Here is a 13,241-nt window from a genome sequence, read left to right on the forward strand (position 1 = left end):
GATATAAAAATCCAGCTCATAAACTTTAGCAAGTGTCAACAAATCATTTATCAAGGTAATTGAAGACAAAAGCAACCCATTCCCCACCACCTAATTTAATATGCCATATATTATTACTCTTTTTAGCACAAACACACCCTTCTACATTTCATTCAATTGTTATTTCTTTGTCTCCTTTTATTTTTCACAATAGATAGTTTCTTTTTTGGTAGCCACTAGCTTGCTAGTAATTTAGTATTCTTTTCGTTTTATTTTATATGATATAATTTTTTTAATTTTCATTTATTTCTTAAAAGTATTTTTAAACTATTTAAAAATAACTTAATTTATCCTCCCTTAAAATAAAAAAGGTTGATTAATTTTATTCTTAAATTATTCAAAATAGCATAATTTTATCTTGTTTTCTAGAATACATTTTATATAAACTAAAAGTCTTTCTTCCTAGACGCAAGATATACATTAAAAATAATGCTACATTATATAAATATTATTTTATGAGGTTTGGATGAATCCTTTGCTCCCTCGATTTTTTATTTTGTGTATAGTCAAATATTGTTATATAAAATAAAGGAGTGGGGTAACAATTAAATAAACCCAATCTAGTTGCTAGTTTATCTCCTTTCTCTCCACCCTATATATTTTTAACTCTCACTTTTCTATCTCAAACCAAAAGTACTCTTAAAAAAAATAACAAAAAATGAGTAGTAATAAGTTGGATTTTGAGGAGACAGAATTAAGGCTAGGGTTGCCTGGTGGAGCAAGAAAAAATGTTTATGGTGATAATGATACTTGTAATGTTAATGGTAAAAGAGGCTTTGTAGATTTGAAGCTTAATCTTTCTTCTGATATTAACAACATCAAGAATTCAACACACAAAACCCCAGCTGCCAAGTATGTGTCTTTAAATTGTATCTTTTTCTACTTTTCCAAAAAACAAAAAAAAGTATATAAGTAAAGAAACGTTAGGTGATTTCTGTCCATCTATTCGAATTTTCATAAACATTAAGTATTCACGTTGGTGTGAAAAAATAGAGAGTCAGAATTTTTGAGTTTATGAATTTAGAGTATTTTAGAAAATATAACTATTTAGTAGGTTTTGGAGAAATTTTCTATAAACATTATGTGAATGTTTCGAGTATAAATATAGAGTTTATATTGAATTTACTCATGAGCTTTTCGAATTTATAAGCAGAACTGTAATTCTGTCCTTGGATTTATGAGAGGTAGATAGGTAATCATGGAATAGATAGAGTTTCAAATAAACTTTTTATCGATGTATTGTGTTCATTTCCTATATAGTTAAGACTCTTTAAAAATAATGTTATATTCATATTAAATTTTTCAAAAAATACCCTGAACACATAATTAGTAATGTTTCCTTAAGAATTCGTTCATATAAACTTATATTATCATTGTATATGATTCCTTTGAATTTATAAATTCAAATTATCAGGGCACAAGTTGTGGGTTGGCCGCCCGTAAGGTCCTTTCGAAAGAATATTTTGACTTCTCAAAAGCTTGATCGAGAGAATGATAATATTTTGGTGAAGGTGAGCATGGATGGTGCACCTTACCTTAGGAAAGTGGACTTAAACATGTACAAGAGTTATCAAGAATTATTTGATGCCTTAACCAAGATGTTCAATTCCTTCACTATTGGTATGACATATTTACTTTTTATATTTCCTATGAATTTAACCCTTTATCATGAACAAATTTAACATTTTAAGTTTATAGATCCAACAATTAAGTTTTAGATGAATAATTGATTTCTTCATATATGTATAGGCCAAAACTACTCGTATTATTTGCTAAATTCGTAACTGATACTTTAACTAGTTTCACTTATATAATTTATATACCCCGAGAATACAAAAATAATTACACTTTAAGATAAGTACAAAAAGTGAATTTTAGTTATATTATATTATTTGTAGTTGCACGAAGTCATCTTTGTCCAAAAGAAGTTAATTAACACTTTTTTATTGAAAAATTATGTTATGCGAATAGTTCAGAGCTCAATTTATTTTTATTTTAATATATGTTATACTATATTATTTTGATTTTCTTAGATTTTTCGATGTTTATATTTTCTTTTATATTTTGAATTTTTCCATTAAAATTTTATTTTTTACCAACGCTTTGATCACCTAAAAAATAACCATAAACAATTGTTTATTGAGGTTAAACTAATCACGTGAAAATATTAAAGATAACCTATACAGAATAAGTGCTAAATTATATTAATAAATCATAAACATGGAACTTCATCAACTCCAACACAATTTTTATATTCTTTTGGAGCTAACATAACAAACTACGCGAGTCTCCCAGTGAAGCCAACATAAATTCAAATTGAACAAAAAATAAAAGGAAGTTTAACTATTCTGGTATACCAAACCACTTGTTTTGAAACTTAATGTTCTAATCAAAGCATATAAATTGATAAATAAATTTATATGTCAGCGTATATAAATTAAATTTTTATTTTTTGATATCTTATAACTTGTATGTATATGTTTTATTACTGACTAAAATGGAACTGTGAAATAGTCCAAGGAATGAAAGATTTCATGCATGAGGGGAAACTGATGGACCTTTTGAATAGTTCTGATTATGTTCCTACCTATGAAGACAAAGATGGTGATTGGATGCTTGTTGGAGATGTCCCATGGGGGTAAGACTTTGACACCTCAACTATATAATATATTTAAAAAAATGTTTTATATGTATTCAATGGTATAAAAAATAGTTATAGTTTAAGTTATTTATAAGGTAGATAATAATTGATTATGATATGATAAAGATTTTAATTAACTTACTATCGCATGTTAAATTATATTAATGGCGTATATAAAAGTGTTTTTTTTATTGTGAACATGCTTTTTTTAATATAAATTTATTTGTCACTATACCTTATAACATAGTACATGTATTGTCTCCTTCGGCCTAATAGAGCTTACATATTTATCCTTTGTTTTATGCTATTATCGAAATTATAAATGTGTATATGTATCATGTAAATTTATATTATTCTTTATAAAATTTTTCAGTTTTCTCTGTCATTTCAATGTGAAATTCTCCCGAGGCATGTTATCTGCACCCTTTTTCAAAAGTTTATCAACCTAAAAATCTATCTCGATTCATCTGTGACCCGTCCTCCATCATGGGCATGACACTATACTTTCATTAAACAGGATGTTTGTTGATTCTTGCAAACGCTTGCGCATCATGAAAGGAACTGAAGCAATAGGACTAGGTATGATATATGATGTATGATATATATTACTCATTAATTAATTACTATTTTATTGTTATTTATTTTATCTTTGGATTAATTTGTTTCAAAACTGTTCTAGTTAATTAATCAAATAGCTTACTTTGAGTATTGTTGATATTGATCATAACATTGAATTATTTTCCGAATTTAATATTCAGCACCAAGGGCTATGGAGAAGTGCAAGAACAGAAATGGATGAAATCAAGTTAACCTTTTTAAATGAATTTCATCAATCAAAATTTCATCGATTATAGTAAATGTTTATTCGAATTGAATAGTGTGTTATGTATTAATGCTGCTATTATAAAGTGCTTGTATGTATTAATAATGAGTGTAGCATATTTATTTCTGTAAATGTAATTTATTTAGTGCTATAATATTTCTTATTTAATACAACTCGATAAATCGTTTGTCTAATAATAATTTAGTTTAAGTTGCTTAATGCATTGGTGTTATTGTATTATATTCTTTTGTTAATAATGTAGGCATTTATTCCCCAACGTATAGGGAACATATTCATGTGCAATGTCTACCAATCCTACCATATATTTTATGTATTATATGAACAAAATAATTGTATGATTTGAATATTCAATGTGCTTTTTTTCATTATTTTTGCCATTATATTTTCGGGAACCACATTGCACTATTGAGGAACCTAATATTCTAAATATTAGGGTAACTTAAATAAATCTTAATAGTTTATGAGGTATTTATTAAATATATTAGTTAATAATATTATAAATTTAATTAATTTTTGTTGTGTTCAAATACGTCTAAATATATGAGGTTAAAATTAATTATGTGCAGGTGGATTAATATGTATCTGCGATACATAGACAAATATTGTTCGCTATTCTCTTATTTCGTTCGCGTATTTGGTATCTCAAATACATGTGAAATCACACCAGATACATGTGAAATCAAACATAATACATATATCTAGTGTGATTCGCAAGTATCTGAAATATATAGATAAATCTTCCTCGCCTTCCTTATGTTCTTGCCCACCTCTTTCTCCATTTCAGTGAATCTGATAACAAAAATTATAAATCTAAATATATTTAATTTTGAATTAATCTTATATGGCGAGATAAACTATAATTATTTTATGTAATTTGATAGTTTCACCTAAATATTATCCTTTGTAGGGTAGGTAGTTTTGCCACCACGTTCACGAGAATTAGTGGCTTTATTTGATTCATCTAGAGGTTTATTTTATTTATATATTAGCAGAATTATCCCCCATAACCATTAGTCATTGATGGCTATATTGTTTTCATGGTAGAGAAAAAGAGGGAGTCAAACATTTGAATATAGACAATTATAAAAAAAAAACATTTTAAAGATTGACACAAATTATTAGTTTTATTTTTAAATTATTGACGATCTTAAATTTTTTCTCTATTTGATTAATTATATTTAGATATATTTTTGATATACAATATGACATAGTAAGTGATTTCAAACTCTTATAGAAATTGAGAAAAGTACTGCATACACGCCTAAATTTGACGAGAATTTAGGAGTATATTTTACCAATGTTGCAAGATCGAGAATGTATATAATTTTAACTAATCAAATAAAAAATTATTTTTAAGGCGATAAATAATTTAGAGATAAAACTAATAATCTAGCTTAAATGTAGAGATATTTTTGATACCATAACTTAACACGTGGAAAACCAAAACAAAAACTACTACTTTGACTGCGGCTCTGTATATCTGAGTCTCAAACCCAATACACAAAACTGCAGATTTATACACACAGAGAAGAAGAAGAAGAGATCATCCCACCCCCACCTCCATTTCTACACCCACCCTACCAAATTCATCGCTGACCCATTTTACCTTTTCCCAAATCAACCCGACCCATTTGCTCAATTTCAAATTTATAAGACCCATTTTGGATAATTCCGGGTTGTTTACTTGTGTTTCCGGGTCGAATTCAGAAATGTAGGTGATTTTGGGAGACCCGAATGTGTTGAATTTCTTTGGTAGCATGCAACGTTAAGGTTGAATTCAGTTTTTGATTGAGAAGAAAATATGAAGAATCAATTGGTGAAGAGAGAGTCGATTGTGGCATGCATGAGTTGCCCTCTTTGTCACAAACTATTCAGAGATGCTACTACTATTTCTGAATGTCTTCATACATGTAAGTTGACTAATTTTGTTCCTTTTAATTATATTAGTTGTTTAATTAATCTGCTATTTGATTTGGGTTTGCTCCATTTGCATCGATTAGCTATGTGTTAGATACTTGGATAATACATAAACGTGTCATTGCTTCAGCTGACTATGTCTTCAAAAATTGTACAAAGTTGAACAGGTAGACACATGCGTGTTACGAGGGAAATTAGGGTAAAATACACTTGAACTGATTTATATTATGCCACGTAGAACGAGTGTGTTTACTTGTTTAAATTATACAAAAGATGCTAGCTGAGGTCAAGTTAAAGGGCATGTTTAAGGACTATGCCTAGATTCGTTGGTCGTTTTGTTTCAATGCTTTGGAGTTGTTTTTGTTACTATTGGAGTTATTTCTAGATTTGGGTTTACTCTATTTGCATGGATTTGCTTGTAGAACTGTGTATATATAGCTTCCTTATACATCTAAGTTTTTTATAGTGTAAAAAAGAAATCTTTGCACCATCAGTGTATGTAGCTTAAATCAGTTCGTTGAGGTATGTCAAATTCTCTTTGTAATGCTACGTGCACTGCGAGATTAATATTTTGTACTGAGAACCTTTGATTATTAATATGTTGATTGTAGAAATTGAAGCTCGCACACAGTTCCATAAATGGAAATATTTATTTGTGTCCTATATGCCTATTATATTCGTTGTGTCCACTAATGTGATCTCAGTAACAAATATATGCTTCTAGAGCCATTTCTGATTTTAGGCACATAAGCAAATTGGGGATCCTTAAAAAAGTGCTTCTGTTATATTTTGCGATAATTTCTAAGGTTAATTTCTTTATCATCCCCTGAGAAGCAACATCATGTGATTTCCGTAACCAGTATATATTGTTTTGAGACATCTTGTTGGATGAATGGTCTGATTGTTTGTTAAATTCATATTTAAAGGGAGAAATTTGCATTCTGGTTTGTGCTATGTTAAAATTGTTTTTTTACATCAATGCATTGTTTTGACAACTTTCTTTGGGAACTCCACCAAGTTTGCAGGAAATGCATATATAAGAAGCTTTCGGATGAAGATTGGGAATGCTGTCCAGTATGCAATATTGACTTAGGCTGTGTGCCATTAGAGAAGTTGAGGTCGTATTCTAGTTTTACATATTTTCTTCTTCTTTTTGTCCCGACACCTGGAACTTCAAGCCAAAGATTTCTTCTAAGTTTAGTAACTTCGTTCTTTTTCTTTTTTCACCATCAAGTAAAGTGATAATTTCGTTAATTTGCATCCAAAGTTTGTTGATGACTAGGAAAGCTGTGCAAATATTAGCTCTTGTGCGTGGTTCCTGTGATTAGTAGATATAATTCAAGGGGCTAACAGAATCCTAATTTATCAAGTCTATTTACATGGTCAAGTTTACACCAACCAAAAATGTTCTTTAAACATCTAGCCTTTAGCAAGTATTAATGGATCGTTTTCACCATTTAACTAAGTAAGTTCAACATAATTCTTCATTTTTTGCACTAACTTTGCTACTTTGTCTGTATCTATTAATATGCCTATTATTTTTCTTCTATCATTCCATAAATGTGAGGAGATTTCCTGACAATGTTTGTTGTTTCCTGTTCCTTTTTTGATTTGATTTTTCAGGCCTGATCATAAGCTAGAAGATGTAAGAGCAAAGATATTCCCTTATAAGAGGCGAAAAGTGAAGGAGCCTGAAATTATGCCTTCAGTTACATTGCCAGTTAGAAGGAAAGAGAGATCACTTTCATCATTGGGTGTCAGCACACCCAGAGTATCTACACATACTGGAATGACAGGAAGAAGATCAAAATCAGTGGCAAGAAAAGCATTACGCGGCTCTACCTTTTCCACTGAGAAAGCTATCAAGAATGAGGAAGATTATGGGGAAGAGTCAGATAGCTCTAGCTCACCAGACACTTTGACAAAGTCTTCTCAGAGTAAAAGGCAGGTAAAGTCATGTCCTTTGGACCTTATGTATGTAATTTTGAAGAATATGAAATTTGGAAAATGACCTAAATACTCAACGAAGACAGAATTGGCAAGAATATCCTATATTATTAACTTAGATACATAGAATGCATCGCATCGAGAATATTTTAATGTCTAACGGTATTAGTTCTGTTGGATTTTAAAATCCCACCTCAAACTCAAGGTAGTGAGCAACTTGAGTTTTCAACTGAAACTGTGAAGTCAATTGGTGTGTGACAGACAAGTTATTGTTGAAGGAACAACCAGCTGTATAATGTTGTCCAAATTTTGTCATTGAAATAGTGCACAGTCACCATAAAGAGAAGTGGTGCTAGAATCCTTTCTTCCTCAAAACTCTAGGATAACTGAAACAGCAAACGAAGTGCTTCTCGCATCACATACCGAAGGTAATCTGTTCTCAACCATCGGATTGAGGAATGGTGTTAGAAATCACCAGGACATCATCCGTGTAGCTTGAATTGATGGCTAAGAAGTAACGGAATAAGTTGATGGAATAATAACCGAAATTCAAGTTTTGAAGGAGGGACTTATTACCCAAACTCTAATTCCAAGAAGAGAAGGGAAGAAGGCTTTTCCAGAATGATTGCCACAAATTTAATAATCAAACTCTGATAGCATAGAAAAAAAGAGAAAAGTAGAAGGCCATTTAGAACCGTCACCAAAAAGTTCAATTTTCGAAGGAGAGCACCTTATACAGGAGTTTACTCTACTTAATAAGTTAAAGTTCAGAGTACATGAATTAAAAATAAGCTATTTTAGATAAGATAATCTATCTAAATACTGATATTCCTAACCATCTCAGAATTAGGAAGTACATACTATTAACGTATTCACACAGAGTGAATCTAGAACACTGAAATATAACTATATAAGTTCTCTCGACTCTCAGCATCTGAAATTTCTATCCATTTTTCCTGATAAGTTTTTCTTTGGTCAATGGTATCCCGATTTAACTGTGAATATTACTATATCGGTTGAACTCATGTGATTTTTCCAGAATTATTCCAATGCCGAGCCTTCTAGCCATCCCACATCGGACAAAGGAACTGACAATGGCACTGAACAACAAGAAGGCAAAGTTGATTTGTGGAAACCTTTGGATTGTTTGGTGGAAGTAGCAAACAAGAACAAATGTTCAAGGTTTACTTCACAGGGTTCTGTTTATAAAACAGAAAGTTTGCATTGCCATGACAAAGAACATGGACAGAAATTGAAGGTCCAAGCTGAAAAATATAGCTGTGTTCCTGTTCCTGCAGAATCAGAAAAAACTAAAAAGTTGCGAAGAATTCGCCGAAAAAGGGCATCAACTTTTGGAGAATTTAGTATATCACCTCAAGCTGTGCTGGATTCAATTAGTGTGAAATGTGAAAGGAGGACTAATCCAATTTGGTTCTCATTAGTGGCCTCTGAAGACCAGTAAGAATCTGCTTTTATTTTACAGAACTTTTCTGTTTATTATGTATATAGTAAAGATTGAACTATTAATCGTTTTTATCACTAACTCTGCAATTAACTGTTTCAGGGACGGAAGTGCACCTTTGCCCCAGATTTCTGCAGGTTACTTGAGAATAAAGTAAGTTTTTTTTTTTGTGATATCATTTGATTTCGTAGTGAAACAATTAATTTTTCCTGCTGTTCTGTCTAGGTTCTGTATTATGCTCTGATAAGTCATTTAGTTTGCACAAAGAATGTCTATTTCTTCATGAAGTTTGACACTTGAAACATGGTACTCCTTCCGTCCCAATTTATGTGATGGTGTTTGACTAGGCATGGTGTTTAAGAATGAGAACCTTTGAAATTTGTGGTCTTAAGCTATAGGCATTTCAGTGGCAATAAATCATCTAATAAAATGGGAAGTTTTAAATTCAATTGTTACTAATATAGAAATTTGTCGTTCTTTTTAGAACCAATTAAAAAGGAAAGGTCACATAAATTGTCTGACAGAGGGATTAATATTTTATGCCTTTCTTCGAATGAGAAGTTGGAAGAGGAATGCAGAATTTCTTCTTCTCCAATTTCACAATTTGGTGATAATTTCTGTTTGCATAGCTATGTGGATGTCATATCCAATTTCTCCTAATACAAGTAAAAAGGAAAACTAGAATTAACAGATATGATAATTATGATTTCTTCCTCTCCATTTCCACGATTGTGTGATAGTTTGTGTTTGGGTATAGGATGTCTATGAATACAAATAAAAGGGAAGAATAGAAGTGATAGATTATGGTGACTACTTTGTTTCTTTTCAAGATCACTTGAGCTGATCTTCATAGTTGGTTATGCTTTAAGTCTAAACAAAAAACAACCTGATTGCATAAAGTGTACTGTGAGGACAAATTTAGCATTTGATTTAAGTTGGCCTTTAGCTTGAGAATTTGAGAAGAATATATGCACCTTTTTTTGTTTTTCACTGAAAGGTATAGCTCATGATTGGATAATTGTATTTATATATTTTACATTCTACTGCAGGGATGGCAATATTCCAGTTTTGTTCATTCAAAAGTACTTGATGAAGAAGTTGAATCTTTCTAGCGAAGATGAGGTAACTATGTTTTTATATTTTGGCAGTTTTGAAATCAATAAATGTTATTCACATTTCCTGTAATTCATTATTCTGTTGAAGGTTGAAAAATATTATGCAAGGGCATGATTTCCTGTAATTCATTATTCTGTTGGGTGTAATGTTGGTCCTGTCAGTTTTAGAACTTGGTTTTCAAGAGAACTCGCCGATTATGAAAATTAAGGGGTAAGCAAAGGGGGCCAGAAACTGTATATCAGTATTGCTCCCCCCCCCCCCCCCCCAACTTCAGAATGAACTAGCGCAACATTTTTGTGCATTGGTGACAGATCTTTGAATTAAATGAACAGTTATAACTTCACATAATATGGGAAATGGCCTATAGGTATTGCTTGTTGTGAAGTGGGTTTTTGGAAGTTAAATACTTAATTTTCCTGTAATCTTTGTTTTTTTCTTTTCCTTTTCAAGTGTTCTCTTTTTAGGAATTGATGAGGACAAAGTTATAAAACAGGAGCTTGGCTCTAAGTTACTGTCATTTTGACTTAAGTGAATGCCAAGATGAGTAGGCAACTAGGCACCTTCCAGCTTTTTGTATTTTTAGCATCTCCATGAACTACTCTCTTTTTATGCATTACCTGTGCTCTGTAACTTTTCATATCTATGCTATCAATAGACTTGTTTGGAAAGTACCTACGGACTAGGTTGCTCGGACTCTTCAAAAGTACTGTCGCACACGTGTCAGATCATCCAAATAGGCTATTAAGACCCACTTCGGATATGGGATGGGTAATTGGTCACCTTATATGGTCTTGTACGACCTCACCCTATGATAGTTATTGGGATTGAGTTAGGCCCAAAATCCATTTCCTTACAAAGGCACTACTTTTGGCAGATCCGGCATGCACCTGTTCACATTGTTGAAGAGTCAATGTTGCTTAGACTCTAAATCCAAGAAGGCACTACTTTTGGAGGATTTGAAGAGTCCGAACAACATAGCCTGTGGTTGATAAGTGTGGCTGATATTACTTGTTGTCTTGTTTAAAAATAAAGGAACTATTGTCCTTGTACCTAGCAATAAGAAAAGAAAGAGTTCTCTCTTGTCGTAATACTGTCAAAAACATACTAAATTTGATGATACTTATGTTGTGCTAAGTGTTTTTGTTCTCTTGTAGGTTGAGATTAGATATATGGGACAGTTGATAGTTCCCACTCTACAACTGAATAGTTTAGTTGATATGTGGCTTCAGACTACCTCATCTGAAAGAGTTCCAGCAATAGTTGGTTCATCAGCTAACGATTTCGTGATGGTGTTGGCTTATGCTCGCAAGGTTCCAAGCCTTATGTCTTCTTGAACTGTTCTTTTTTTGCCTTCACATACTCGATAATCTGTACAACCCCGTGCATAAGTTGAAGTAGCAGCCCAAACCTGGTTAGCTAGTAAGTTTCGTATTTGGAAATGTGGTGAGCTATTAGATGTGCAGGTTATTTTACAGCAGCTGGCGCTGCAACTGTTACAAATCAGAAGCAAATTAGCAACGAGACCGTAAAGGAGAAGAGCTTAGCAGGAGAAGAGCTTAGCATTTATGGCACTCGCGAGATACAATGCTTTCAAGTTGAAATGGTGTTTCTCCTATCTATTGTAAGTTTGAAACACTACATTGTACTATTTTAGATGGTGAATTAGGATTATGCTTTAATATTAATGTCTGTTTTTAGTCTCCAACCAGCATAGTTTAGTGAACAAACACAAATTCTAGGGCAGTTTTTGTGTGTTCAACTGCACCCTTCATAAACTCTTCAACAGTTGCCTTCTTTTTTCAGCTAGTGTATCGTCTTTTCTTAAGGTTTTGTACTACTACTACTACTGAAGTGATACGTGAATTGTCACCTTGAACTTGGCTCCGTTTGGGCATGATTTATAAATATGCATCATTTCACATTTTTGCCCTCTAACTTTGAATAAATAGATACATATATTCTATGTGACATCTTACATGACAATTTCGTCCTATGTGTGGTGTCCTTCGTTTATTTAGTTTGCACCCAAACTATTGCTAGTCCTTCGTGGACTTGGTCCAATAAAACTACATATACATAAACGTGTTCTTTAATTTTTGCTGATATTGAAGTCCTCTAAATTAGGCGTACACAAGTGGACTTAAACTTGTCAAAAGTTGTATAAGTAGATACATATGCTCGGATTGATTCAAAATTTGTGTTATGATTGTTTGTAACTTTATATGCCAGATCCCTAGGTACTTTTTTTTTTTCCCCCTATGCTCTTTAGCCACAAAAAGAAAAAGTTTTTGTTCTTTTTTATTACGTGACCTTTCTTTTTGCTCTCAATTATTCCAACAATAATGACGAGATGAAATAAAGCAATTCTTATACTAAATATTAATTCTGGCCTTATTATTCTCTCAAATCGAATCAAAAGGAGACAATATTCGAGATTAGTGCTATGCAATTAACATTATATTTACATTGAAAAGTTTCATATTTTAATTACAAGAAAAAAAAAGATGAAAACTTTCTTAGATAATACTATGATCTCGAATCTGAATATGAAAGAAAGATGAAATCGCTTTATTTTCACAAAAGTAAGATCTAAATATATATTATCCTTATTAGACATCACTCATAAGATTATATTAAGTATTTGGTGTTTTAGTTTAAGTTATTTAATTAAAAAGAATACTCGTCTTTTAAGGTTTCAAATTTTAGCGTCTATAGAGATTTAAAAATAACACCTTTGAAATAAAGATTTTTTTATAAATTTAAATTCAATCGAGTTTCAAGATAAATAAAAAAAATGACGTTAAAATATAATCAAAATATTTTTTCTTGAATCAACCGTCTACGAGCAATAACTTCTCTAACGTGATAAAATATTTACTATTATCTATTTGAAAATTATATAGAATATAGGTACTCATTCGTATTTATATTTATATTAGAATTTAATTAAATTTGAGTTGCTTTGAAAAATTTTGTATTAGTGATAAAATACTCTCTAACAAAAGTGATTTTATATCTAAAAAAATTCAAATTCATAATTTTAAAAATAATAAAAATACTTATTATTCCATTAGTTCTCGTTAATTGATTACGACGAATATATTATTGTTATAAAAAAATAAGACCAACAAAGAAACTAAGGAATAAGAAATTACTATAATTAAGAAAACAGAAGGAATAATTATTTTGGGACCCACTTTGAAATCTGTGAGTCTATGACAGAGACATCAGTTTTAGTTTGGTCCTTTGTTTTTCTCAGGTCTTATTATTACAAT

General features: G+C 31.1%; 2 protein-coding genes across 7 annotated transcripts; both read left to right on the forward strand.

Annotated features, from left to right (window-relative positions):
* The first annotated feature begins 697 nt into the window (after positions 1–697).
* On the forward strand, positions 698–3,479 carry IAA17 (auxin-responsive protein IAA17). The gene is made up of 5 exons (NM_001279126.1): positions 698–891; positions 1,454–1,659; positions 2,554–2,677; positions 3,198–3,259; positions 3,439–3,479. Exons 1-5 carry the CDS (start codon positions 698–700, stop codon positions 3,477–3,479), a joined length of 627 nt encoding a protein of 208 aa, NP_001266055.1.
* A 1,472-nt stretch (positions 3,480–4,951) lies between these two features.
* LOC101247223 (E3 ubiquitin protein ligase DRIP2) lies at positions 4,952–11,887 on the forward strand. Of its 6 annotated transcripts, none has more exons than XM_004240462.5 (7): positions 4,952–5,434; positions 6,460–6,559; positions 7,065–7,389; positions 8,428–8,846; positions 8,953–9,003; positions 9,900–9,972; positions 11,121–11,887. In XM_004240462.5, the coding sequence occupies exons 1-7, from the start codon at positions 5,326–5,328 to the stop codon at positions 11,298–11,300; spliced, it is 1,257 nt and encodes a 418-aa protein (XP_004240510.1). In that variant the 5' UTR covers positions 4,952–5,325; the 3' UTR covers positions 11,301–11,887. The 6 variants fall into 6 exon arrangements, with proteins under 6 accessions (XP_004240510.1, XP_010321833.1, XP_069155107.1 ...); XM_010323531.4 differs by having other exon boundaries at positions 4,957–5,434; positions 6,467–6,559; XM_069299006.1 differs by having other exon boundaries at positions 4,982–5,434; positions 10,841–11,887.
* The last annotated feature ends 1,354 nt before the right edge of the window (positions 11,888–13,241 follow it).

This window comes from Solanum lycopersicum, chromosome 6, assembly GCF_036512215.1.
Source record: "Solanum lycopersicum chromosome 6, SLM_r2.1".
Classification (NCBI taxonomy): domain Eukaryota; kingdom Viridiplantae; phylum Streptophyta; class Magnoliopsida; order Solanales; family Solanaceae; genus Solanum; species Solanum lycopersicum.